This window comes from Penicillium waksmanii (genome assembly GCF_028829765.1).
Source record: "Penicillium waksmanii strain IBT 27052 chromosome Unknown utg000002l:1.0-3326099.0:1.0-3328782.0, whole genome shotgun sequence".
Lineage (NCBI taxonomy): Eukaryota > Fungi > Ascomycota > Eurotiomycetes > Eurotiales > Aspergillaceae > Penicillium > Penicillium waksmanii.
The window spans coordinates 1,206,592-1,233,777 of record NW_026643249.1 but is presented as its reverse complement, the minus strand read 5'-3'; the positions used below and the strand labels follow the sequence as shown (position 1 = coordinate 1,233,777).

Sequence of the window (27,186 nt, the reverse complement as noted above, 5' to 3'; positions counted from 1 at the left end):
AGTGTCAAATGTGACGGTTTCAGTAGGCAGCTGAATTATTTCTATCAACTCACGATACCTGTTCTTGCATATAATCACTTTCCGCTCCGCCTGTACGAACGAGCCAATTGATATTTTGACCACCAAGTACGGAGGCCCATTCAAAAAGTCCCTGCGCACCCAGCTCCATATTTAATTACTAGTGTAGTTATACTAGTGTACTAATACTAATTTTATTACTGAAATTTGCTTTTTTAAACCATCCCCGCCATCTCACCCCTATTTTCATCTACCAATACTACCAATATGCCTACTACTATTCCACAACGCCGCCATTGCTATTGGCCTCGTTGCCACAGGTCAAACCTTTGCCCAGGTTTCCGAATTTCTAAATATAACTATTCGGACGCTACGAAGTATATACGCGCGTGCAATTAGACGCGGTTTTGACCCATCCCATCGCCCATTGGTGGTACATGACCACTTTCTTGCAGATGCCCCTCGTTCTGGCCGACCTAGAAAGCAAGAGGCTTCTCAGAAGCAAGTACTATCAATGGTACGCCTTAATTGGTATTGGCGGAAAACAAAAGAAAAAAAGAAAAGCTGTGCTGATTTGGCCGGTGGGTTTAGCTCCAAGGATATTTTGAAATCTGCAACGACAATATGCCTTATATTGAAAGAAGCAGGTCTCCGGAAGACGAAACCAACTCGGAAGCCTGGATTGACACAGACGATGAAGTCACAGCGGCTTGCATTTGCTCTTGCCCACCATCGTTGGAATCTAGAAAACTTTAAAGATGTAATCTGGACTGATGAAAGATCTGTGGTTCTTCTCCATCGTCGAGGTGGATACAGAGTTTGGCGTGCAAAAGAGGAAAGATTCTTAAAAAATGAGATTCAGCCGAGATGGAAAGGCGCTTCTGAATTCATGTTCTGGGGATCTTTCTCATATGCTCCGTATAACCAACCGACTATGTACGACTATGTACGGTGTGGGGGGCAGGACCTTGTCCTTCTAGTAAGCGTAGTGCTGGGTCCGCGGCTTTCCTCCACGTTCCAATCAAGATTGATTCTCCTGTCTGCATGGATACTTTCATCTTTAGCACACAGACATACAAAGATGACTACTTAGATTAGCCCCACCCTGATCCAAAATAGTGAATTCCCATGCTCGCGGTCCTAGCCCCACTTGTACGAGTAGGCCAGTAATAGCCCACTATCTGTGCACCAGTCTCTAGAAAGTAAGGTGATGCAGGTCGGTTTCCTTTCTTGGGGTCATGCGTGTACGAACCAGCCAATCAATACTTAGTATGAAGCGCGCTAGACTACTCGTACGTCTACATTTGCTTACTTCCAGGCTACTCCAATCCTCCCTCCTTGGAATCTCCTGTTGAAGTGCACCGCTTGTAGGAACCTGCCCACCAAGCGCAGTCTCTCTAAAATATTTGCTTTTTTGTACTCCATACCCTTCATCTTCTCTCACTCGGCTTTCCACCGCAAAGATGAGGCAATGACCCCTTGGGAGCGACGAACTGATCATCGTCCTGAAATTCCGTCAGTACTACATTAATTCCCTTGGAAGCCGTTGCAAACAGGTGGTAGCTTAATGGTAGTGATGGTATTTGAATTGATCCCTGTCTGAAACGTTCTCTGTCAATATCAGCCAGCTCATATCACCGTGATGGATGGGATGAAGGCCGAAAAAAAGACGGCCAAGCAGGCCTGGAGAAAAAGGCCTCGCAAGTTCGCTCCAAAGTCAAGACTAGGCTGTAAGACTTGCAAGTATGTCTTGACCAGAGCGATGAATTGTGCTCGAAGACTTCGAAACTGACATTTCTCAGGATAAGACGAGTTAAATGCGATCTATCTCAGCCTTCATGTTTGAAATGCCTCTCTACCGGTCGCATCTGCGATGGATATGGTGCAATGCCCCTCGCCTGCAAGACCGAGAAGATCGAAATTAAACCGGCTCATAATCACAAGGAGAGCGCCGATAGAGATAGATACGACAGTTACCACCCATGTACTACGATCAGTGCGTACGAGTCAAAGCGATGGCACTCGAAATATCATCATCTCATTTCGCAGAATCTCGGATCCTTAATGATCTTACCAGTGACGGGGTCAACCCAGGCGGAGGCAATGTGCTTTTTCGAGGATATTTCGATCAAGCATCTGAATGAATATCGTCCTTGCGAATCATGGCGGAAGACCCTGATGCTTTTCTCCCAAACGGTGCCATCAGTGCGGCATGCTGCCACTGCTCTGGCAATGATTCACCGAAAGTACTTGAATCGCCATTCTAATGATATGGTATATGAACCGTATTTTTTGAAAGACCAACTACTAGACAAGACTTCTTTGCTTCACTATAACCGCGCTATTCAACTTCTGCTGAATCCGGAAAGTGGTGACGGCGCTGAAATAACAGCTATCACTCTCTTGGTCTCTTATCTCTTTACCTGCTTTGATCATCTGGTCGGCGACGATGTGCAAGCAGTGAAGCACCTCCGTGGAGGTGTCGAACTCTCACGCAGCATTGATAACTCTACAATGTACAGCTATACCTACCACGATGCCCAACCATCAGGATTTCACGCGATAATCGGCCAGGTCACAAAACAGATTCGCCGTCTCGATATGCAGGCCGGCATGTTTCTGGTCGACTGGACTCCAGCCAACATCCAAGAGCCATTCACGTCCCACCTTACACTCTTCCACAGTACCTTTTGGTCACTCGATCAAGCCGCCGACCACCTCCAAATTCTCGTTTCTCAGGTAATGTGGCTGCGCAACACAGAACAACAAAGTGCCCCGACGACGACAATGCCGCCTTTACCTTCTTCACTCAAGGACATGGTACTCGGGCAGTTGGAAACGTGGTCGAGTCTCTTCGAAAAGCTCCTGCGAGGCAACCGCTCTGAGTCCGTCTTTGAAACTGACCGTCTCATATCACTCCTACGCTTACAACATACTATCGCATGGATCCTCCTCAGTAGTCACGGGCCCGGAGGAGAAATGGACTATGACAATTTCCTACCCCAGTTCCAGCAATGTGTTGCATTGGCAAGCGAGGTAGCGGCGGCGCATCAACGGTATGCGGGGTCATCAAGGTCGACTTTTACGCCGGAGATCGGAATTATCCCCATTCTCTACATAATCGGGGCCAAGTGCCGTCACCCCATTGTCCGCCATGAGGTTTTGGGTATTTTGCGACGCCAATTAATACGGGAGGCGTCTTGGGATAGCATCACTACTGCCAGGGTGGTTGAGCAGATAATCGAAATTGAAGAGGGTGTGGGTGGGGAAGGACAAACGGTCCAGTGCATGGAACAAATCCCCATATGGCAGAGGATCGAGGCATTGTCCTTCACACATGTACCAAGGGGACAGTCTGCGGCCAGGTTGGATATTGAGTATGCATTCTGCGGCCGGGAGGGAACACACATCGAGTCGCTCGCGATAGAACGGATAGAGAGTCTTACTTATCATGTCAAATACTCGATGACAGACAGCAGGCTGTAATAAGAACCAAGGAGAAACTGATTGCCGTCTATAGTAAGCCCAAGTGTGGCTGGCCTTTGGCAAGATACGGTGATGGTTGAGGGTATTAGTTGGGGTGAATATCGATGGACAGGGCAACGTGGAGCTGCCCAGGTGTAAGAGTGGGAATATATCAACTCCAGGAAGGAACAGCTTGCCCGTGGTCATCCGGCCAAGTCAATTCAAGACCGCAATTATGTGCAATGGGATGCTGGGGGAGCAAAAAAAATACAAGACAAGTCCAAACATCCCGAATCTCTGTAAATAGTACAAAAATCATCTCTCTCTTCCAGGATTTCCAATGGTCTCCACCTCCAATGTGAAGCAATCCATACCGTCGTCACGGCAGTTTGGTATATAAAAAGTCCAAATAACTCATAAAAAGGGAGAAATATGAGGAATTTCATCAAATGCAGAGTAATGGCCGGCCTCTCTCTCAGGCCATCAGGTCATAAATATCCATCCCGATTTCAAGTTCATCACATGAGATCTCGAGATAGAAGATAAAAGTGTTCAGATGCATGGCAGACTATGCTGCGAGTAAAACCCCGCCCCGCAGGGTTGATTGTTGTTTTTCGTTTTTCGTTTCTTTTTCTTTTTACGAACCGTTGTCGGCGCAGGTGAAGACACCACCGACTGCACCAGTTTGGTAACTGGTGACCACGGCCATGACAGAAGCCTAATAGCGAGAGAAGATAGGTTAGTAAGCAATCCCAAAAAGGGAACCGCGAGGGCGGGAGGAATGGGCAAAACTCACATAGGTACCAGGTCCCAGGAAAAACAGACCAATGCAAATCAACAGGACATTGAAGATGAATCCGCACCAGCCGCGAATGCCACGCTCCATGAAGAAACGCGGACCATGATCAGCACTGCGCATGCGAATATACGCCACGCCCCAGAATATGAAACCGAAGAAGGAATCGAACAGGGAGCTCATGATAGACAACAGGTCCGAGAAGAAAGGGATGACCTCCGCGACAATCCAAGCTGCAACCCAGAGCGCGGCCAGGATGGCGGCCCAGGCGGCCCATCCGATGACCGTGTTGTTGCTCTTATGGCGCGTTCCCTCGAACAGGCGGAAGAAGATGAAGCGCGCGGAGACGGATGCGTATAGGACACCGAGGAAAATGATTGTTGGGATCATGAAGGAGAATGAGATCTTTTTGTATACTTCGTTGGAGATGGAACCAAAGGCCGGCGCTTTCATATACTCTGTTTGAGAGCCGGTGTAGACGTAGACTATCGAGCCGACGAGACTGAAGACGATGATCTCGGCAATTGTCACGACTGTTACGGACTTCCAAAAGTCACGGGGATCTTTCATCTCGGCGATGAAGCTGGGCAGAGTGATTTGTCCGATGAAGGTATAGCTAATGTTCAAGAAGGCGTTCATGCCTTGGATGAATGTTGTGCCCTTTGGAGGAAGGGCGGAAACAAGTGGCTCGCCTGCTGCAGGGTAATTGGCGGGGTGGCCCTCGATACCGACGAAGATTGTCGCTAGAAGAACTGAGATGAAGGTAAATAAGGCGGAAACTGTCGCGATATGGGCGAGGGTGCCGAAGGTTCGGGGCAAAGAGCAGAAGAACGAGGCGATGGCGACAATTAAAGAAAAGACGACTGTGCAAACTGCATGGTCGGACATGGTGTTGAGATAGTTTGCGCCCACGACGCAGTGCAGACCCTGGATGAAAGTGTTGTTTAGGAGGAACATGACAGCCGTGGCCCACCAGGCAATCTTCGAGTCCCAGAATAAGTATTGACCGATATCACAGACATCGCGGATTTCAGGGTGTCGCAGACAGAATCTCCTATAGACCGGGCACCATAATAATTAGCATCAAAGCGCGATCGGCATGCGATTAACCCCGCAATGCTGGGAAAGGCCCCAGCGCAAAAGACCGAAGACATAGGGGACTGGGGGAAAGGGTGAATAAGTTCTTACCAAACAATCAGGGAGGTATATAGGACTATACCCGCAATAACAACCGTCAAGATCAAGCCAGGGACAAGACCGAGGATAGAGTATGACCAAGGGAAGGACATGATAGCCAGACAGATGTACTCGGAGAATAGTAAAGCGGCGGTCTTTTGCCAGCTGCAAGTGCGATATTTAATCGTATTCTCGGCCTCCATTTCAATCTGACGACCGACACTCTCGGTCGTCGAGGAGGAAGAGTCCAGCGCAGTAACATGATGGTGGGAATGGCGACGGCCTTGACCATGTTCAACATCGTAGTCCTTGAGCTTCTGGTCCTTCTCCTTGTCACTTAGATCGGGGGAGTGATCGCCATCGAGTTGCTGGGCCATTGTTGTGGAGTCTTCAGGCCGAGCCATTTGAGTCTTAAAGAGCCGGCGAACCGCTTTTGGCGGTACTCGGAGGAGTCGAAGAAAGCTGTACTATCGGACTTCGGATACATAAACCGGGCCTCGTGGAGGGTCGCAGTGGGAGGAGTCTGCGTATGGATATGGGTGGTTGCAAGGGAATGGAGAATTGTCGCAATGGAATTTAATTCAGTAGAAAGATTTCCGTGGATTTGTCGCAGGGGAGTTGGACGTGAAGCAATTCACGGAAGGAAGTTGAATTAGGGCAACGGAATCACCGCCCGATCACAACGCTTAGAGAGGAAAGTTGGGAGAGAGGAAGGTTGTAGAAGGTGAAGAGTGGAATGGAAATAGAAATACCATTAGGTACGGGGTGATAAAGAATCAAGAGAGAAGAGAGAGAGAGAAAAAATGGAAAATGGAAATAAAAAAAAAAAGAATTAAAAAAGAACCAGAAGGCAGAGGCAGAGGCAGAGACGGTAATTGAGTATACCAGCTTGGCCGCGCACAGCAGCAGGAACTAAGAGGAACAGTGATGGAGCAGGTGTAATTTGCGGGTATCCAGCATACCCCGTCATTTTTTTTTCCCGCATTTTCATTTTATTCTCACCAGTTCCTTGACCTAATCGAGTTGGTGGTTAACCGAATCCAGCCAAACCGCTCCACAGGGCAAACCTGCTACGCTCGAATGGAAAACGCCTGTCGATCTGGGCGCCGCCAATATGACGTTGCTATTCCGAGAAACAGTCCATGGCGTTCGGATGGGGCGGACAAGAAACCTGGACTTTGCGTCCCTGGGTGATCAGACCCCACGACATGGCTGGAGTTTAACTCTGGCTAAACTCCAGTGCACAAACGAAATGTACGGAGTAAGGTGGGATCGTGGGATCGTGGGATCGTTGGATCTTATGTCGGAGGTCTCTAAGTCAGTGGGCGACACTAATGCACTTGACACGTTCCTATCCACTTGAAATCTAGATTTTCGAGATTTTCGAGATTCACTCTGCTCTGCATCCGCCTACGTAGATGCTGTACTGTACGGGCAGACCGAGGATACCTGGCCACTTCGTAATATCATATCGTGCTACGACCTGCCGGAGTGGACCCTAGCCCCGCAAGCAGGGCAGGGGCCGAATGATGGATTGACGCGGTGGTTGAACCCATGCATCAGCCACGCCCGAAAACATGGGCGGGGTGAGCTGACTTGCCCTGATTTGATCCTTGCCAATCGCAATCCGCATGCGGTGGCTCCACAGGGGTGAAGTGATAATGCGTACTCCGTACTGTTGCCCCATAGGGAGACACTGGTTTGAACCCGATCGTATGATAGGGCATTGGTATGTACTTAAGGGTATTGAATACATCATCACTATTATATAACTGACTTAAGCCAATTTGCCGCTGGCTGTTGTTGACTGTTGACTATTCTGTTCTTTACTGTTTTCTCGTGGTATGCTAGCTGACTAATCCCTACACTCAGCAGGTGTTGCCGAAAAATACACGTATGGTATGGTAAACACGCCCAGATGCAACGCAATTAGGGCATGGCCAAAAGATATCTCACATGCAATCGAACTCCTGCTCGTATTCGTGAGGATTCCATGTACGGAATACCCAGAAAGAATCTGGATAGATACCTGTGATAGGCACCAAGCATATCCAAGCATATCAAGCATACAAACCCCAAGAATCCAAGAAAAACCAAGCCAATCCAAGCCGCTCAAAAGTACCGCCATGCACGGACGCTTGCGTGCTCATCCACTGTGATGGCCTCATATTCATCCCACTCCCTTTACCCAACTTACTTTACACTCCAGAGCTACTATGGAGTACATCCACTCATACATTGCCGCCATCCGATCCTGCACGATGCGGACTTGTCCGGTCATCACGCAATAAAGATCCGATCCGAATGCCGATGCCCGATGCAATGGCTTGCCGAGCTGGAACTGGACCAGGTGTGGAACCCGTTTCTTTTCTCGCGTGGTCGCAATTTGCAGGATGGCCACTTTGCCGTTGGCCTTTTTCCTTCTCAATCTGCGCCCCTTTTTGCGCCCCGGCGAGGTAGCCTTGCGTCGGCTGGACTGTAGCATGTGGTGTTGGGTAAAAAAGCAAATACTAGTATAAACCTTGGAATCAATGGATGCATGAATCAAAAACTGGCAGCATAGCCGATATATCCCTCATGAGATACTACTACAGCAGTATCATCACCAGACTCGGAGTTTCCCAAGGTCTATGTACTATGTAAGGACTCGGATAGAGTAACCAACTGGGCATTTATCACCTAAACACCTAAGCATACCAGAGACACCGCAATGACTCTACTAGTACTACTCAACTTAAACCAATACTGACATCAGAGTAGACAAACAACTAAATACTATGATTCTAATGTAAACCGGCCACAACGCCGCGAATAAATAAGGGCTTTTACATACAAGATCATCATCCACAAAACTAAACATCTGCAAACCCATATGCCTTCCCATTTTACATACCCAGATCCTCGCCATCCAACAACGCCGCATAGTCGTCCGCGGACGCAAATGTAGGAAGATGCTTGAGCTTGCGACGCTTCTCCCTCTTGCTCTTGTTGCTCTCTTCGGGCTCGGCCTCGGCCGTCTCGAGTTCCACTCCACCAAGCTCCATATCCGACGGGATATCCTCGTCGCTGTCCAGGAACGCTTCGTCGTCCGAGACATCCATATCGAACTCGTCCTCGTCCTCGTCCTCGTCCTTCTTGGCGGACTTCTTGGCAGCGGGGGCGGCATCCTTGGCCTTGCTCTTCTTGGTAGTAGGGGGTGGTGAGTCGAAACCCTCGAAGTCGCCAGCTTCCTCGTCGTCCATCTCCTCATCCGAAGGAACGTCCGACTCGTCGTTGAAAATGACTTCGTCGTCGTCCTCGCCTTCAACACCCTCCGCCGCGGAGTCGTCGTCGTAGGCTGATTCCAGATCATCCATGTCCAGATCATCGTCGCTGTCAGCCTCATCTTCCAGATCCGGTCGAGAGTCAACCAGAGCCTTCCAAATGGCATCCTCGTCGACGACTTCTTCGTCGTCGTCGGAGGCAGCAGCGTCGTCAGTGGCGGCGGTCTTGCCCTTCTTCGCCTTGACCTTGTCCTTGTTAACCCGGTTGAAATATTCGTGGAAGAAGACGTCCTCGGCAGAAATATCTTCAGCCTTCTTCTTCCAGAAGTTTACCGAGTTAAGCGGCACTCCCTGCATGGATGTCTTGCCGGCTTCGACGAGGCGGTCCTTAGCCTCACCACCAGCCAGAGGCTGCATGATGGAGGCGCCGCGAGAGGCAGCGCCAGACTTCGGGGTGCGGTAGATGAATCGGTCCAGGAAGTGCGACAGGGTGTGAATGGTGAGGTCGGGCTTGCCGCTCATGGGCTCGTGCTCGAGGAGACGGTCGGCGTTCAGCGAGACGGAGGGGTGGAAGTGGGTGGTGAAAGGGAGCAATTCCCAGAGACAACTCTCCTCTGCATTGCTGTGTTCGGGATCACGCTTGCGGGGGTCGTATTTCTCCTTCTGCTTCTTGGTGGTAGTCTCATCCACGGGGGCGGGCTCGGGTTGCTCATCATCCTCGTCGAGGACGTCGCGGAAGACTTCTTCGTCATCGCTGTCATTGTCTTCGGGCTGGTCGAGGAGTGATGAGAGACCGATAAAGGTCTTTTCCAGTTCACGAATCAGGTAGAAGATACCGCAAATGAAAGATGGCTGGTGCATGCCGAGAACTTGCACGATACGCTTGACGAATGCCTTGACGCGACGCACATTGAGATCGTTCTTGAGAGACTTGAAGAGGAGGTTGAGGTAGAGCGATTGCTTCGAAGAGGTGGCCACGCGGGGGTCCAAAAGAGACTCGTATAGCGTCCGGTAGAAACGGTCGCTGGCGACTTGAGTAGTTTGAGTCAATTGCTGGATCAACATGAGCGCTTGAATGCTCGTGTTGAAGTTGGAAGAGTGGGTGATGCGGAAAAGAGTGTCGATGTGCTTGGACAGTCTAGATCGGATGTTAGTATTGAGCAGAAAAGTGTAGGCAAGGAAAGTATTGAACGTACCGGCCCGAGTCGGCGTCGGTGAAAGGGTAGGCACGGTTGACACCAGTCAACACACCCGACGTCAGCTTCTCTCGCATCTCATCAGTTTGAGCCTCTCCCTTAACAGCCTGGTTATTGGGGTTGCTTTTTCCGTGCTTTCCTTGAGGCTTGCCCTTAGGAGCCGGCTTCAGAAGAGTGACAAAGAGCGAGAAGTAAATATCCAGAAGCTGCAACGCAACTTGTTGCTCCTTCATACTCAAAACAGTCTGGTTCAAAGTGATGATGGCATAGTATTTGGCGTGCGAGCTCTGACCAGGGCGGAAGAGCAGCTCCTCAACAGACTTGATGATAGTTGGCTTCATCATAGGATGCTGCTGCTCGAGCTGCAAAAGAAGATACGAAGCGCGAGAGGCAATCTTCTTTCCGGGGTCACCAAGCTTGTTAACAAGCAGACGCAACAAGTTGGCCTCCTGCTCGGGCTTCTCCTTGAGCAACTCATAGACGTAACTGACAGCACGGGCACGCGAGAACTCAATCTCGTCATTGCACCAGACCTCAAGGACCTTCAGAATCTCATAGAACTGCTCCTTGACACCATCCTCGAAGGCCCAAAGCATAAGGTGGCTCTTTTGCAGGCCACCAGGCAGAGGGTCTCGCTCGGTCCATCGGCCGCCAGCTCCTTGGAAGGCGGCGACAAGGCCGGGCTGGTTGGCGAAAGATCTCAATCGTCGGTCTGAAGGCAGGAGAGTACCCTGCGCAAACATATCCTTCAAAGATCGGAGAACTTCGACAGCCTGTGCACGACTGCGCTTGCCCGCGAGTCCAACAAGAGACTCCAAGGATTTTGTGTTATGCAATGGCGACTCCTGCACAGCAAGAGTGAGAGCGGAAATTTTATCACTCAGGGTACCACTGGACATGATGCTGGTGTAGAATTTGTAAGAGGAAGAGGCGGAGGTCTTTTGGGCCTCGGCGTATGTTTCGTTCTCCTCGAGAAGTAGGACCTTGGCTTGCTCGTGGATGCGTTCAACCAGGTGGCGGGGAAGAGCGTTCATTTCTTTGGCACCGGCGACGGGAGGGAGAGGAGAATTGTACCAGTCGGAGCGAGGCATAACAGCCTGTTGAGCAATTGAAGTTAGTAACCAGTTGCCGGAAGGCAGTTGTAATTTCCGACTAGACTCACCAGCTTGGCATATTCCTTGGGGATATGAGATTCGGGTTGCTTTTCCTTGGGCGCCGGGGGCGCATTCTCGATATCTGACTCTTCAAAAGAATCCGCATCTTGCTCATTGGGGTTCTCGCTGTCATCATCAACATCTTGGGCTTCGTCGGCTTCTTCTTCGTCCTCCTCTAACTCCTCCTCTTCCTCTTCCTCCTCTACCTCTGACACCTCATCATCTGCGAGATCTTCAGGCACGACATGACCGGCAGCCGCTAGCATATTGGATAGCTCTCTCCGCAGATCAGCCTCACGGCCCTTTGCCTTCCTCTTGGAAGTTTCACCCTCGACCTCAGACTCCGAGTCAACATCCGCAAGCAAATCCAGATCCGCCTCGGTGCCGCCCATAGCCATGATCTCCGCACGTAGCGCATCGTTGTTGCTTTCCTTCTTCGATGCATCGGGCTTCTCTTCGTTCTTCTTGCCTCCCTTCTGCTTCTCCTTCTCCTCCCGGGCGATCACATCACCATTGCGATCCCGCTTCTTTCCATGCGCCGAGTCTTGCTTCTTGTCGGCCTTGGGAGGGGCGTTCTTCTCCTTCTTGACAGGTGTGTTCTCTGTAGAAGGCTGAACCTTGTTATCCTTCTTTCCCTTTCCCTTGGCGGAGCTCTGATTCTTCAAGCGTTGCTCGATCTTTTCGCGAAGACCAGCGAAAGCACCTTCTTCGATTTGGGGCTCGGCGGGGGTAGTCTGGGGTTCCGAAATCGAGACGGGTGTATCTTTGACAATCTCGTTTGCGCCCGAAGAGCGCTTGTCTTTCCCTTTAGGCATGGTGTGTGTCTGGGAAGGATTGGGGAAAGAGTTGTTTTTTTCTCTCTCTCTTGAATTGTCGGAGAGAAAAATGGACGGAGAAATCTTTTGCGGCGGGCTTATCGGGTGACGCTCGGGCCACCCGATAAGCAATTGTCTTTGGAGCGACCGCGACGATTTCCATTGGCGAATGCGCTGGGCTATTTGGACGACAATTCAACTCTTTGTGATTTCTTTCGCCGGTGACTGCAGTCGTCGAGATGATTTCAGCATTGCGACCAGCTCACAGTCGCCCGTTGAATGGCCGATTGGCGTTGCTGCCTCGTGTTCAGCGATGCCAGCTTCATGTACGCGCTTCCGACAGAGTTCCCCGGATCTGCTGAACTGACATAACTAATGGCGTTTCTAGTATGACGGACGAAACAGAGTGTCGAATTTCTGGATCCCCACAGGTGGTATATCTAAGAAGCCTATGGAAGGCGCAAAAGGTGCGGGACTTGCGAGTCATCGGGAACTTATGACATGCTAACAGATCATTAGAAGACGCCAATGATCTCCTAGTTCGAGGCGGATTTCTTCGACAGGTAAGAGCTAGCAGGTTGCTTCTATGGAATCGAGGTAATTTATTGACAATCATCTCAGGCCTATTCTGGCGTCTTTCATCTTCTTCCTCTTGGGTTGCGGGTGCAGGACAAACTTGAACGTCTGATCGACAAACACATGCGATCACTCGGTAGGCGGTTGGTCCCTAGAGACTTCACTTGGCCACTGCTAACTATTTTCAAGGAGCTTCCAAAGTTTCACTCTCATCAATCTCTTCCCAGGAACTTTGGGAGCAATCTGGTCGATTGACCGAAGGCTCCGCCGAGGTCAGTTCTCCCTGCTTCTTGTCCTCTCCAGAACTTCATTGCTAAACAAATATTCAGGTCTTTCGCTTCCACGACCGGAAGGATACTCGCTTTCTCCTTGCCCCCACTCATGAAGAGGAAATTACATCTCTCGTAGGTAGTCTCACCACATCCTACAAGAGTCTCCCTCTCCGGGTTTACCAAATAAGTAAGTCGAGCCACGCCTCGTTGCGAAATTTCCCATACTAATTACAGGGAAAAGCGCGAAAATATCGAGATGAGGCCAGGCCAAGGCAGGGACTTCTCCGCGGCCGTGAATTCGTGATGAAAGATCTCTATACATTCGACTACAACGTGCCCGAGGCCCTGAAGACCTACAAGGCCGTTAAATACGCTTACACCCAGCTCTTTGATGAACTGAAAATCCCGTATCTCGTCGCTGCAGCCGACTCCGGAAACATGGGTGGAAGTCTCAGCCATGAATACCACTTCATTAGCGCAAAGGGCGAGGACCGGGTTGTTAGCTGTTCCCATTGCGATCACGTCTATAACGAAGAACTGGCCGATGGCAAAACACACAAATTTAACGAGACTGAAGAAAGTGCCGCTGTTCCGGGCTTCCAGACTGAGGAGGCGAAGGTCGAAGGCGGCGCAACAATCTCCAATGGCATGTGGATGGCCATCTCACACGATGGAAACACCCTTCTCCGGGGCTGGTACCCCAAGTATTCCATGCAAAATGGATCTACGGAGCCGGTTGAAAGACATGTTAACTCGCATGCTGTGAAGGCAATCGCCACCGCCGCAGGTGTCGATCTCGATCTGAGCGTCGAGAACCCCAAAGAGAAATGGACAGCCCATGTCCAGTCTCGATCATCTTCGCATAGGCCCCGAGTGTTGGATCTATATGACTCACAGGTGCGAGTGTACCAACGTCCGCCTCTCAGCGATCTCCTGAAAGAAATCGGCTGCACTGCTGCGGATATCGAGTACTCCAAACTGGACCGTTTCCCGGGTACGTCAAACCAGCTTAGCCTCGTTCGCGTACATGACGGAGACAACTGTGCACAGTGTGCCGATGGCCAATTGACGAGCAACCCTGCGGTGGAACTGGGCCACACCTTCCATCTGGGTACGAGGTATAGTGAGGTGCTCCAGGCCTCGGTCTCTGTGAACCAAGCTGTTCTCGACGGATCTGCTGAATCAGGCGCCAAGTCTTCCAAGGAGCAGATTGTTCCGATGCAGATGGGCTGCCACGGAATTGGCGTTTCTCGCTTGATTTCGGCGGTTGCGAACCGTCTAGCAGATCCCAAGGGGTTGAATTGGCCCCGTGCTATCGCACCCTTCGATGTTGCCGTCGTGCCTACGAAGGGGCTGGACTCTGTTGCTGAGAAGATCTACGACAGCCTCACTTCTGTGTCAGTGGATACCCTTCTAGATGATCGGGATAAGGGGATGGGCTGGAAATTGGGTGATGCGGACCTGATTGGATATCCAGTGCTCGTGGTTGTGGGCAATGGGTGGAAGAAGAATCAAACACTGGAAGTACAGTGTCGTCGCCTGGGCGTTAAAGAGGATGTGTCCATGGATAATCTGCCCACATTTGTAGAGGGACTTTTGTCGCAACTCTAACCAGGCGATCTATGGGTAGTCCTGGATATATTGTAACCATTTGTACTATTACTAGCATGTTGATATTAGCCTTGTAAAATAATGAAACCATCTCCTGCTACCTCGGCGCATAGTATCTCCCCGCCTGCTTGTAACTATACAAGCCTGAGGTAGTTAGCCATTAGTTAGTTACTAACTGACAGCTGTTGTGGCAGCTTCCCAGTCAAGGTGCGTGCACATACCAGCCTCTCCCGCAATTACCCCCACAAAACCCATGACACCCATTACGCCCACTATGCCCACGCCCCGCTCCAAGCTCCAATCCGCCAATCCACCCCACCTCACGGGGCGGCTTCTCCGCCCGCATATCAAGTCCGCAAGAAAACTCACAGAACACAACCACCTCACCCAAACAACCTCTTCCACTCCCTCACGCCAACACCCACAATATGGCAGAAGGCGGAGCTCCCCCCAGGCTCAGGTATGCGGCAATCCCATCGTGTCCAATCCAATCCAACCTGCCCGCACTGCAACACCAGCAGCACAGCACAGCACAGCACAGCAAGCACAGCACAGCAAGCACAGCGCATTCTCAAGAACGAAGCAATGCTCTCTCCATCACCCGCTTAGCCTCCATACAAGCCCAATCCAACTCAATCCAATCCCGAAAGCTAACAACCATATTCACCAGTAAACCTCGCAACGTTGAGCGTGCCCCAACTCCGCTCGCTCCAAACACGCCTAACATCCGAACTGGAACACCTAACAACATCACACACGAAGCTGCGCGCCGCACAGGCCAAATTCCGCGACTGCGTGCGCTCCATCACCGATGGTGTCACGGGCTCCAAGGAGAAGGGCACTGAGGGTCGTGAGGATATTCTCGTCCCGCTCACCAGCTCGTTGTATGTCAAGGGCCGATTGACGGATCGGGAGAAGGTTCTCGTTGATGTTGGTACTGGGTTTTATATTGAGAAGACTCCACCCAAGGCCATTGCTTTCTACGACGACAAGGTCAAGGGTTTGGATGCCAATCTGCAGGAACTGGAGAAGATTGTTTCTGGGAAGAGTCAGCAGCTGCGTGTTGTTGAGGAGGGTGAGTTTTTGTTTAGTTTTTTTGGAATTTGATTTTCTTGGACGGTTGCTAATCTGATATCAATAATACAGTCCTCCGACAGAAGCTGCTTGCTGGTGAAGCGCCCGCACAGCCGGCTGCGGCGAGCGCGTAATGATTGACACCCGGGGAAATGAAAAAGACCAGGCAGTAAAGTATTGGAATAAGAATAAAAATCAATTCGAAAGATGAGAATAGAGAAGACTCGAAGTTACTCGTTTGTTTTTGCCTCCTTCAAGCCATCATAATGTAAAATATGATTTGGAAGGAGAAGATCAACTAGTTGGCCGGCCTCGTCCTACTCATCCTCTCAGCATGAGACCCACCGCTTCAAGTCTTGATCAGAACAATGTCCCAAGCTCGGAGTCTAAAACCCCAGCCAGGTCTCCATTTCCCTCATCACTGTCTCCTGATTGCGGCATTGGGCCGAGTATCTCGGAAATCTTCTTGACAATCTTTAAAAAGTCATGAAAGTCGCTCACGCGTGGGAAAAGTGAACCAAGCCCTAACTTATCCAGCCTTTTTTTCTTGTCATTAAGTAGGTTATTCCATCGCGGAGATGTGACGCAAGCGCCCCATTGGATGCTGGGCGGCGTCCACCGCGTACGACCTGTCAAAGAGTATTGAGATTCTTCAAACCGGCCCACTTCCAGCACGTAGTCTGTGCCTGTAACTTTAAACTGGATGGCGGTCTTTTGAATTAGCTTCGAAATCAATGCAGTGTCCGAGAACATGACCCTCCGTCTCGGTTGTGAGCTGATTGGGGCTGCACCGCGGAAGGGATCAAGCTTCACGTTATTTGCAAACTCAATCTGAGCTTCACTGAGATCTTCTTTGGCTAATGGCTCCAAGAAATCTAGTCCGATCTCCCAGTCGGCCCTATAGACAGTCAATATGCTATGGGAATTAGAACGCGGCAATGGTCATACCTGTCGAAATCGATCATAGCAAGTTGAAGCGGTGGCAGGCGTGTAGCCCCTGTTGGCGTCTTGAACCAGCGGTATTGAGCCGATCCGGATTCAATCGCGCTATGGTCCTGGTTGAAATTGACGTCCAAGCGGAAAGTGGTTGTTGATTTTTCAGCGCGTGCAAATTCGAAGCTCGCTGAGTGCAGAGTTCTCATTGTGTCGGGGCTTAGTCCTGCGTTGGGGATGCCTTTTGCTGTTCCCATGGGAAGGAGGGTATCCTGGGCTTGCAAGCATCGCCTGAGGAGGTTGGCTTGGCTAAGGCTGAGGCTATATATCGCAATTAGATACTGCTATTTCGTCCTATCGAACATTGTGAACTTACCCTGGTACGAGACGCCCTTGCCATTTTTCATCTCGAAGCATTTCTGGGAATTTATGTAGCGGATAGCTGGCTGAGCCGCCTGGAGTTTTCCATCGGCTCACTATGAAAGTCCCGAATTTGACTCTGACGCCAACCTGGGCATCAACGTATTTGATCAGGCTCAGGCATCGGTCAAGATGGCTGCGAATGAGGTTATGATTGACTGCTTGAACACCTGACATGAGATTCTCGACGGATGGAGCAGCTGCCTTGTGTTTATTCCTTTCGGTTTGTAGGGGTTGAAGTTGATTGTTTGGATCTTTTTGGAGAGTCGGCTGGTGAATTCCATTGGACTTTGAGATGACAACTTTGTCTTCTGGTTCGGTGGTCACTGGGGGGTTCGACCATGTATGCCTTGATCTGAAGCTTGAGTCTAGCGTACTTCTCAGTGTAGAACTCACGGAGAATTTGAACCATTTCCTTTCGATCGAAGCTTTGATCACTGGCCACACAGAGATAATTATTGAGATCATGCTGGATGTAGATATGGACCCGCCAGGTTTTTCGCAGAGAATCCAGGTCTTCAAGATCTGCACCAAAGCAACTTTTCATAGTCAGGCCATCTTCGGGAGGCCAGTGAAACATCAGCTTGAATAAGAATGGGGAGTTAGCAGAATATTCCTCCCATGCCCGGTTTATGGTTTGCCCTACCTTGCAATTGACCTCATGAGGTGGGGGTTCCTTTCGTCTCGCTATCACCGAGTCGGGGATGCGTGGGCGCTGAATAATGGTCGCGATATTTTGCGTCACCGGGACATTGCGTTCCGTTGCGGGTAAATTGCGTCTCTCAGCGGGACCAGAAGGAGCCCTGGGGGAAATTCGAGGCGGTCCTGCTCTTGGCTTCCCACGTTGACGAGGGCTTTGTGGTTGGGGTCTGTTGGCGAATCCCGACCTGTCCGAGCTTCCGCGCTTTACGGGGGCCGAGGGCCGAGTTGTATTCTGCAGCGGTTGAATTTTGGGAGGGTTTAATCCTGGTTGAACTTGTGTCTTGCTTGAAATTTGCTGCATCGGAGGCTTTGGTGGTAAGGGTTGTGGCGCTTGAGGGTTGGGAGGCGGGCCGTAGCCTGGGAGATTCCACCCTGGTTAAATGTCAGCATATTCTCCTAAAGCGCACATGTTGTTTGAAGAAAGGTGAGATGAGACAAAGAAGATAGCGTCTTACCTTTTGCTGCTTCTCTTTCGAAGCTGAAGATGTTAGTTAGCACTGAATGCTGATAATATATGTTTGGGATGGATGTTAGTCACTTACTCCATGTTCCGAGTGGAAAGTTGAAAATCTGTAACTGGATCAGGCTCACCTAGGTGTGTACCCGAATCTTCCAGGGAATCTAAGTTGCTGTGAAATAGAAGAGATGATAGAGGAGAAGTGAAGAAACTTGAAGGTGGAAGGAGGCGGAAGGAGGGAGTGGTGGTAAACAAGGAAGGAGGTTAAGAGGAGGAAGGAGCCTCCGGGGGGTTGTGACTGCCTTTGGTATTGAATTGTTCTTTCCTTGTGAGTGTGGTTGACTTGTGATTGGAACTGAAGAATAGTTTGGCTCATTCAATAAAAAAATTGAGATAAAAAGGAGATGAATGGGGGAGGTGCCTGCTGCTGTGCTTACCCGGGATAGTGAAGATGGTGAGGTTGTGAGGTTGGATCGGTTTAGACCACTGATATGAATAACTCCAGGATCCATAATGCTACCCAGAGATCTTGCGGGATTCTTCTTATTTCTCCTTATACCCCTGGGCTACGATGGTTTGTTCATTTGTATGTTGTCTATTGTCTACTTTCTAATGTATGTTATTAGTGTAGTTATACAGTCCGCTGCCGCTATACTTGGTCTTGGCACGCTAACCGTATCGGGAGTAAAGTGGACAAGCGCGTCGCGCCGCCGATTTTCCTGCGCCCTTGAGAGCTTCCCCGGAGACATTCACCCATTGCATACACACCATCCTCTTACAATGGCAAGCGATGCACGCCACTCGAGTGAATCGGAGCACGAGCCACGTCCCGCTGCCCGCAAGCGCACCCAAAAATGGATGACCAAAGGTGCTTTGGTCCGTGAGGACTCCGACGACGAACTGGGTGACGAGGACCACCCCTGGGATTGGATTTTCGATGCGGAGCCCGAGCTCAATGGTGATTCTGAAGTAAAGAATGCCAGTCCTACAAAATCCAACCGGCGACGATCCTCTCGCCCGGCGCAGAAGAAGCGGACAATCATCGGAGCGAAGATGGGCAGCTTCGAATGTCGATTGGGCCAGATTGTGCTTCTGAAGTCGCCCGAGGCAGGAAAGGACTGGGTGGGAATCATTACGGAATTCGTTGAGGAAGACGACGAGGAGCAGGAAGGCGAGGTCATCAAAAACGCCAACATCATGTGGTTTGCTGGACCCGACGAGTTTTTGTCTACTAGGAACAAGCAACGAACCGATGCCCTGCCCAACGAACAGTACCTGACAGCCGATTTTAACCTTAATCCCCTGAATTCAATCAATGGTAGAGCTACCGTCATGTCGAAGCAGGCTTTCTTCGCGAGATACCCGAACGGAGTCGCCCCGAAGAACAAGGCTGAGTTGCTTGAATACAATAAGTGCATCGTGTGCCGCCGCGGTGTCAATCAAGTGCAAGGTCGATACACGGAGGAATTTGTTTGGGAGGAGGTTTATGATGAGAATAATATTCTCAAGCTGATCAACCTTGTTAAAGAAGGTCTGAAAGCAGCCCGGAAGCGCAAGACAACCGACAGCGAGGTGAGAAGCACTTGGAAGATATCTGCCAATGTTTTGACGCTAATTCAATTATCAGTATACCGAGACCAAAGAGGAGACTGCAGCTCCCACTACTCCTAGAAAGCGACAGAGACTGGCCCCTGGTGGGACACCACAGTCGCAACGCAAGAAGGCACTTACGACACCAACTCATAAACGGTACTGTTTTCCGGTATATTGGACTTCCATGAGGCGAATCAACTAACATCGAATCAGAATTGTTGTCAAGAAACCCTTGGAGTTCACGCCGCTGGGAACGCGTGTCCTCTCACCCACCCATTTCGCCTCCCCGTATCGCCAAGCACGTACATTGCTACATGTTTCCACCGTTCCAGATTCCCTTCCCTGCCGAAAGACCGAGTTCAACCAAGTGTACAACCATCTCAGTGCGGCAATCATGGAGGGCACGGGTGCCTGTATCTACATCTCAGGCACACCGGGTACAGGAAAGACAGCCACCGTCCGCGAAGTCGTTGCGCAACTCAATGGCGCTGTCATGGCAGAGGAAATGGACGACTTTATCTTCGTCGAAATCAACGGGATGAAAGTGACAGACCCCCACCAATCCTACTCTCTCCTCTGGGAAGCATTGAAAGGCGACCGAGTATCCCCTTCCCACGCACTAGACCTCCTGGAGAACGAATTCTCCAATCCCTCTCCACGAAGAGTATCCTGCGTTGTCCTCATGGACGAACTCGACCAACTGGTAACAAAGAACCAATCCGTCATGTACAACTTTTTCAACTGGCCCGCCCTGCGCCACTCACGACTCATCGTCCTAGCCGTCGCAAACACAATGGATCTCCCCGAGCGAACCCTGAGCAACAAGATCTCCAGCCGTCTCGGTCTAACCAGAATCACATTCCCAGGCTACCGTCACACAGACTTGATGGAAATCATCAGCACTCGCCTGGCAAGCGTACCGGGAAACATCGTCGACCCAGACGCCATCCAGTTCGCAAGCCGTAAAGTTGCCGCCGTCAGCGGTGACGCCCGCCGCGCATTGGATATCTGCCGCCGCGCCGTCGAAATAGCAGAACAAGACGCCGACGAAGCGGAAGCTGCCGCTGCCGCGACAAAAGATGAGGAGGATTCTACGCCCGCGACCCCCAGCAAAACACCCGCACGAGTCGACAAGGCAAACCAAAAACCTTCCGTGTCATTCGCCGCAGACCCCGCTGCGCCCAAACCAGCACCAGCCAAGGGCCAACCTGGTCGCGTCACTATCGCAACTATCAAACAAGCCATCCAAGAAGCAACCTCCACACCCCTCCAACAATCTCTCCGTGGCCTCCCACTCTCAGGAAAACTCTTCCTCGCCGCGCTCCTAGCCCGCGTCCAACGCACCGGTATCACCGAGTCAACATTCGGCGACGTCCTCGACGAAGCCCGCCGCATTGCAGACGCGGCTGTAGCTGTGGCCGGTGCAGCAGGTGCAGGCGTGAAGGATTTCCTTCTTAGCGGCGGGGCAGCCGGGGCTCGCGTGCGAGCTTTGGGATTTGCGGCTATGGAGCTGATGAATTCGGGCGTTTTGGCGCTGGAGCAGGGGACGGGATCGAAAAGTGTGCTTGGTGGGTCTACGATTCCGACTCGTGGTGATCGGAGTAGTAAGGTCAGGTTGAGGGTTGCGGCGGAGGATGTTCGGTCTGCTTTTCGGGAGGATGGGGAGGCTAAGGGATTTGGGTTGGGGATTGAGCAGTGAGTTTGGTGGGTGAACTCGAGAGCTGTGTATGATCATTTGTGACATTGTGGGAAGTGATACTTGTGGTGCATTATGGGAGTTTTGTTCTTGTTGGTAGTTATTCTACTTGTTTTCGTTGCTGCCACTAGCATGAGGGCTTGCGGTGGTTAATTGCATACTATGATACCCTTATTCAGAAGGATCCTAATCTGGATACCTAGCAGGTATGTAGTAGCTACTACTAGATGTCTTTGTGCAGATACTCAAGTTCCTGATCCAGTAGAATGACAACTTCTTCTGAAGATTGTATATAGTAGTACTTGTACATGAGATATAATTCTTTTGATCCATTTTCCGTAAACAATTCCGCAATGCCCTGGACTGAATCCCCCAGGGCAATGTACAAACCCCGCTAAACTCCACATAGTGCCGTATAGGAAAGGACATGACGAAAATGAGACCAAGCAGGTAGGCAGGTAGGAAAGAAGGGTATTAAATGAGACTCGACTCTGAACAAAAAGCGGTATATAAGGGACTGGCGCCAACGTAGCGCAAGCTCTCTAATACCGAGTTCGACCTAGAGTAGGAGCCCACGCGACGGGGTGAGTCTCAGGCGTGGCATTTTCATCCTGCTTCCACACCTTAATAGTCTTATCCGCCTCACCGGTAATGAGACGAAGACCAGTCTTATCAAATGTCGACGCCATAATACCCGTCTCAGCATCGAGGGAACCAGGTTGGGCCACCGTATCAATGGATTGGAACTGGTGACCAGTCTTCCAGTCCCAGAAGCCCATGGAGCCATTATCGCCGCCGGAGAACATGACGTTTTCATCATTGACCGCGAGCGAGTTGATGACAGCGTTTTGGCCTTCAAAGTTCTGCATGAACGCGCCCTCGGGACACTTCCATTGCTTGATGCTACCAGTGCTGGCACTGGCAAAGGTGAATTCAGTCGGGTGGGTCGCAAGCGCACGAACACCCTTCTTGTGGTGCGTCAACACACCCATCGATTTACCAGCGGCAAGATCCCACAACCGCACTGTCGCATCCAGCGAGCCGGAAATAACTTGCGGATCCGCTTCCTGGCACTTGATATCCGCGACTGTGCCCTTGTGTCCCGCCAAAACGTGGACGTTGCTTCGAGTACGCATGTCCCAAACACGACACACGCCATCGCGGCCACCCGTCACGAGCAGGTCGAGATTTGGGTGTAGAGCAAGCGTGTAAACACCGCTCAGATGGCCGTGGTAGTGGCGAATAACCTTGTTCGTCTCCAAATCCCAGCATTTCACCATCTTATCCTCTCCGCACGAAAACAGATACGGGTGTCGCGGCGACACCGCTAGTCCGCGCACCGTCGAGATGTGGCCCGTCAGCGTAAGTCGGAGGTTTCCAGTCGCCATATTCCAGATTTTGATCGTGCGATCGCCTGCTCCACTTGCGAACCATTGGTTATTAGGTTCGACGGCCAGTGCCCGCACCCAGCCCAGATGGCCGGAAATCACACGCATGAGTTTCCACGGCGCGTGCCACTCTGGCGGTTGTTGCTTGGTTGCTGAGGGTCTGGCGATCAGACTCTTTGGCTGATCCTCGCTGCCTCCTGCTAGACCTGCGCTGCCGCCTGCTCCGGGCGCTGGTCGCTTGACGAGCGACATTGATGCTCCGCTCTTGTCTCCGGAGGCTTGGGCTTGGGCTTGTTGCGCGGATTGAATCTTGGGACGCTTGCTGCGGATGCTTGCCGCCTGGGCTTGTTTTGCTGCCAGGACTGGGGGTAGTTCCTTCACATGCTCATATTCTGCTTTCCGTCGGTAGGAGACGCCGATCGAACCGTCTGTCGTGGTGGAGGGTGCGACCATCAGGTATTCTGAGCCGAAGAGGTCTGCGGTTCTCTTGGCGGAGGCACGGACAGCCTCTTCGGCTGATTGGGAGGGTGCAAAGTCCATAATGTGCGAGGGATTGGTGGAGAGGTGGGTGAAGGGTTTAAGATCGTGCGGTTCTGGCGCGATAGCTCCTAGGTCATGCGCGTGGTAAAAACCCTGCGCCGGTTCGCAAGTTGACTTGAGTGATCTGGTGGACTCAGCACATCTGGAAGCTCTGGTTTGAGATGGGAATTCGAAGAGTCGAGGGGATATTGGGTTGGGGGGGGGGGGGAAAGGTGTGGGCGATGCGGTGGTCAATTTCGGAAGGAATTGAACAAAGTGAAGGTTGAAGTTCTGGTCCGCTTCCGCCTGACCTTTCAGGCACAACGAATCCTACCTTATGATCACCTTCAGCTTATCGCAGCTCTTATCGACTCTCCCTCCTCTCAGCAAGTGGAAATCGTCATGGATCCCAACCAAACTGCCAAATTCCCTCTGCATGAGGCTGCCCGGGAGGGTCGGAGTAAGTAGAAGTACCTTGAGTATTGTGGGCTTTGATTTATTAAGATATTTGGAACAGATCAGGTTGTCGAGTCCCTTCTCAACGTGAGCTGATCCCCATAGAACTGCCCTGCCCCGCAGGAAACCCACCACTGATAGCTACCATCCATCTACGAGTTATACAATTGCTGACGAAGGTTCCAGGCCAATCCCAAGTCTGCATTTGTGAAAGACGAAGATGATCGCCTTCCTATTCACTGGGCTGTGGCCTATAACCATATGCCCGTCGTGGAGCTGCTTGTCTCCATGAAGAACTTTGATCCCGATGTTGAGGTACGTATCTCATTCAGCAGAAACAGCTTATCTCCCCCGTCTTTGTAAATTAGATACTGACTTACGGGTTGATAGGATGGCTCCGGTTGGACCCCCCCTGATGATTGCGGCCAGTCTCAAGGATGCCGGGGGCGATCAAATCCTCGAGCTCCTACTGCGTAAAGGTGCCGAAGTATCCGTGAAAAGCAATTCGGGACAGGTAAGCCATCCCTGTACCTTCATGGATAATTTATTTCTCGGAATCTGACGAACTTCTTAGAATGCGTTGCACTTTGCAAGTTCCAAAGCCAACATTTCCATTGTGCGAATCCTGATCGCCAACAAATGCAGTGCTCGCGTTAAGGATATCCGCGGTCAACTACCCCTACACCGAGCGGCCGCCGTAGGATCTGTCCCTATCCTGCAGATCCTTTTAGAGGAAGGAAAAAGTCCCGTCAACGCGACGGACGGGGATGGCATGACAGCTCTTCACCAAGCCATTTCCGAGGGCCACGGCCCTGCTGCAATTTTCCTACTCAAGTCCGGCGCCGATGCCGAGAAGAGAGATGGCGACGGAAAATTGGCAATTGAACTGGTTCCAGATGACAAGGTATGTGTGATCTAATTATTTATTCCGTGTGTACCCGGAGTAATAATTTGCGGCAATGGCTAATTCTTCATTTCCTTGCCCCACAGGTTAAGCAGTATATTCTGCAAACTGCCGAACGGGAGGGGATTGAGCTACCTTAAATGAATTTTTATACTATTTTTTTTCACGCTCAATCTGGCCTGGATGCATAAAAGATTCGTCAGCTTATACTCGGCACTACCTCGGCGGCCGGCTTCTTCCCCGCATTTCACGCGTTTCGCCCCCGCTGCCGAAGTTGAATGGCATCCATAGATTCCACTGCTTAGATGTAGGGTGTTTTTGGTCCATGTACGAAATCCTCGAGGCTCGCTGTCCCATAGGACCATAGCTGGTAAATGAATTGATTCATTGCAGTCGGGTGGGAATTAGAACATCTCATGTGGCGCGGTCACGGTAGTATGTTTGCCAATCGTTAGTTAGCGCTGGACTAAATATGCAGCTGCAGCCGCTACAGCGGAGTCTTCAGCCACGATGAATGGGTCGCTTGAACTTGTCATAAAATTAGAAAAAGAGGGGTCCCTCGGTAAATAAGTCCTGAGATACCATCTGGACCGACGCTGGAGTCTGTCCCACATAATCCATGGATATTGCACAACTCCGTCTGCCCCGTCCTCATTTCAGTGAGTACCAGTCACTAAAATGTCTTTGCCAGGAAGTACACGTTTGCCTGTCGGCAACAAGGATTTTACAAATGCCACGGTAGTCATTATAGGTGCCGGGATCTCAGGTAAGATAGTATCTCCCTCCGAAACTACCGCTTGCTAACGTCGCCTCGAGGGCTGTGTATGGCCATTGACCTCATCAAGCGAAACAAATGTTACAACTTTGTGATCTTGGAGAAGAGCAGCAGTGTAGGAGGAACTTGGCATGACAACAAATATCCAGGTTGTTGTTGTGACGGTTGGTCGCCCACCCATGTTTCCCACGTCCACGAACAGCATTGTTGACACCGTCCAGTATGGAGCTCCCTTTACAGCTATTCATTTGAGCAAAACTCCAGGTGGAGTAGAGAGTATCCAGGACAGGAAGAAATTCATGTATCACCCTCTATTGCTCCTTGTGAAAGTCCCATTGAGATATTCGGACTAATCATCTCTCCTATCTTTAGGCCTATCTCGTTCGCATCGCCGAGAAGTACGGTCTCTACAAGCACATTCGATTCAACTCTACGGTCGAAGAAGCGCGATGGAATGACGCAGAGTCAAAATGGAAAGTTTCTGTTCAAGTTTCTGGGCAAAAGGATAGCGAGTTCGGCAACTCCTACATCATCAACTCCGATTTCTTGATCTCCGCGGTCGGCCAGCTGAATCTTCCACGCGAGCCCGACATCCCCGGATTGAAGGAATTCCAGGGCAAGATGATGCACTCTGCCCGTTGGGACTGGAGCTACGATCTGAAGGGGAAGAGAATCGCCATTATTGGCAACGGTACGCACGTAATGTCAAGAAGAAATGGTTTTACAGAGCGCGCGCTAATTACCAGTCCCAGGTGCAACGGCTGCCCAAATCATCCCTGAAATCGCCAAAGAAGCATCTCATCTTACCGTATTCCAGCGGACTCCAAATTGGGTGATCCCTCGCGGCGACGCTCCAGTCTCGGCGCTTCAACAGGCCCTGTTAACATACCTCCCACCACTTCGCTGGCGTAAGCGAGCACTACAAATGGATTTCCGAGAAGGGTTCCACGACGCCATCTTCGACGGAGACTCGGACTTCGCTCAGTTAATCCGCGATTGGTGCACCGGTTTGATGAAAACTCAACTGGCCGACCAGCCCGAGCTGTGGGAGACTTTGACACCGACGTATTCGCCGGGATGTAAGAGAGTCATCATCACTGATGACTATTACCCCACACTGGCTCGAGAAAACGTTAACCTGGAAACTCGACCGATCACCAGAATCATGGAAAATGGAATCGAAGTCGAAAGGGCTGGTGAGCAGGAATATGATCTTATTGTGCTTGCCACCGGTTTCAAGACTGTGGACTTCATGTACCCCATCCAGGTCTATGGTTCTGGAGGTCGCGCTCTGGGTGATATCTGGAATGGTGGTGCGAAGGCCTACTACGGCATGACCGTTGAGGATTTGCCTAATTTTGGCATGTTTTATGGACCTAACACGAATCTTGGTGAGTAGATGGATGTTTCCGATATTGTATAAGATACTACATTGGTAATTCCACCTTGCTGACAAGTCCAGGGCATAACTCTATTATTCTGATGATCGAGGCTCAATCGCGTTATCTAAATGCGATGGTTGGTGAGGTTATTCGGGCACGGCAGCAGGGACTTACCCTAGCTTTTAAACCGAAGCCCGATGTTTTGGAAGAGTACAATGGTCGTATACAAAAGTTACTTAGGGCCAGTAGCTTTGCCGATCCTAATTGTAACAGCTGGTACAAGCAAGACGATGGAAATATTACCAACAATTGGTCCGGGACTGTCATTGATTATCAGCAGAACCTATCCCAGGTCCAGTGGGAGGACTACATTGCGGAGGGCTCTGGCAAATATGTCGTCGTCGACAAAAAGCCTTCCCGTCTCGGACGGGTTCGTGAAGAAACACTATTCAGCGATACCTCTCTGCTCATTGGAGCTGCTAGCATCCTGGCAGCAGCTGGGGGGTACCTTCTGGTTCGGCTTCGACTTACGAAGGCGCGATAGA

The 27,186-nt window shown here is 50.8% G+C and overlaps 10 protein-coding genes across 10 annotated transcripts; 6 read left to right on the top strand and 4 right to left on the bottom strand.

Moving 5' to 3' along the window:
• Positions 1-1,905: 1,905 nt before the first annotated feature.
• On the top strand, positions 1,906-3,504 carry N7481_002137 (uncharacterized protein; the record flags this gene model as incomplete). The annotated part of the gene is made up of 1 exon (XM_057261356.1): positions 1,906-3,504. One exon carries the CDS (start codon positions 1,906-1,908, stop codon positions 3,502-3,504), a length of 1,599 nt encoding a protein of 532 aa, XP_057126288.1.
• A 616-nt stretch (positions 3,505-4,120) lies between these two features.
• Positions 4,121-5,859, bottom strand: N7481_002136 (putative neutral amino acid permease; the record flags this gene model as incomplete). The annotated part of the gene is made up of 3 exons (XM_057261355.1): positions 4,121-4,201; positions 4,280-5,333; positions 5,468-5,859. The coding sequence occupies 3 exons, from the start codon at positions 5,857-5,859 to the stop codon at positions 4,121-4,123; spliced, it is 1,527 nt and encodes a 508-aa protein (XP_057126287.1).
• A 2,481-nt stretch (positions 5,860-8,340) lies between these two features.
• N7481_002135 (RNA-binding ribosome biosynthesis protein MAK21) lies at positions 8,341-12,209 on the bottom strand (the record flags this gene model as incomplete). Its single annotated transcript, XM_057261354.1, has 4 exons — positions 8,341-9,856; positions 9,915-11,011; positions 11,077-12,057; positions 12,150-12,209. 4 exons carry the CDS (start codon positions 12,207-12,209, stop codon positions 8,341-8,343), a joined length of 3,654 nt encoding a protein of 1,217 aa, XP_057126286.1.
• On the top strand, positions 12,123-14,342 carry N7481_002134 (putative proline--tRNA ligase AIM10; the record flags this gene model as incomplete). Its single annotated transcript, XM_057261353.1, has 4 exons — positions 12,123-12,209; positions 12,687-12,731; positions 12,789-12,863; positions 12,966-14,342. The coding sequence occupies 4 exons, from the start codon at positions 12,123-12,125 to the stop codon at positions 14,340-14,342; spliced, it is 1,584 nt and encodes a 527-aa protein (XP_057126285.1).
• Positions 14,343-14,616: 274 nt separating this feature from the next.
• N7481_002133 (prefoldin subunit 5) lies at positions 14,617-15,550 on the top strand (the record flags this gene model as incomplete). Its single annotated transcript, XM_057261352.1, has 4 exons — positions 14,617-14,693; positions 14,714-14,802; positions 15,013-15,417; positions 15,489-15,550. The coding sequence occupies 4 exons, from the start codon at positions 14,617-14,619 to the stop codon at positions 15,548-15,550; spliced, it is 633 nt and encodes a 210-aa protein (XP_057126284.1).
• A 226-nt stretch (positions 15,551-15,776) lies between these two features.
• N7481_002132 (uncharacterized protein) lies at positions 15,777-17,772 on the bottom strand (the record flags this gene model as incomplete). The annotated part of the gene is made up of 4 exons (XM_057261351.1): positions 15,777-16,314; positions 16,365-16,670; positions 16,726-17,077; positions 17,166-17,772. 4 exons carry the CDS (start codon positions 17,770-17,772, stop codon positions 15,777-15,779), a joined length of 1,803 nt encoding a protein of 600 aa, XP_057126283.1.
• Positions 17,773-18,708: 936 nt separating this feature from the next.
• Positions 18,709-21,220, top strand: N7481_002131 (origin recognition complex subunit 1; the record flags this gene model as incomplete). The annotated part of the gene is made up of 3 exons (XM_057261350.1): positions 18,709-19,500; positions 19,556-19,677; positions 19,735-21,220. The coding sequence occupies 3 exons, from the start codon at positions 18,709-18,711 to the stop codon at positions 21,218-21,220; spliced, it is 2,400 nt and encodes a 799-aa protein (XP_057126282.1).
• A 539-nt stretch (positions 21,221-21,759) lies between these two features.
• On the bottom strand, positions 21,760-23,145 carry N7481_002130 (WD40 repeat domain-containing protein; the record flags this gene model as incomplete). The annotated part of the gene is made up of 1 exon (XM_057261349.1): positions 21,760-23,145. One exon carries the CDS (start codon positions 23,143-23,145, stop codon positions 21,760-21,762), a length of 1,386 nt encoding a protein of 461 aa, XP_057126281.1.
• A 381-nt stretch (positions 23,146-23,526) lies between these two features.
• On the top strand, positions 23,527-24,624 carry N7481_002129 (ankyrin repeat domain-containing protein; the record flags this gene model as incomplete). Its single annotated transcript, XM_057261348.1, has 6 exons — positions 23,527-23,584; positions 23,642-23,667; positions 23,767-23,899; positions 23,922-24,094; positions 24,155-24,484; positions 24,571-24,624. 6 exons carry the CDS (start codon positions 23,527-23,529, stop codon positions 24,622-24,624), a joined length of 774 nt encoding a protein of 257 aa, XP_057126280.1.
• A 479-nt stretch (positions 24,625-25,103) lies between these two features.
• N7481_002128 (flavin-containing monooxygenase) lies at positions 25,104-27,185 on the top strand (the record flags this gene model as incomplete). The annotated part of the gene is made up of 5 exons (XM_057261347.1): positions 25,104-25,143; positions 25,301-25,374; positions 25,632-25,950; positions 26,012-26,650; positions 26,722-27,185. 5 exons carry the CDS (start codon positions 25,104-25,106, stop codon positions 27,183-27,185), a joined length of 1,536 nt encoding a protein of 511 aa, XP_057126279.1.
• Position 27,186: the final 1 nt, after the last annotated feature.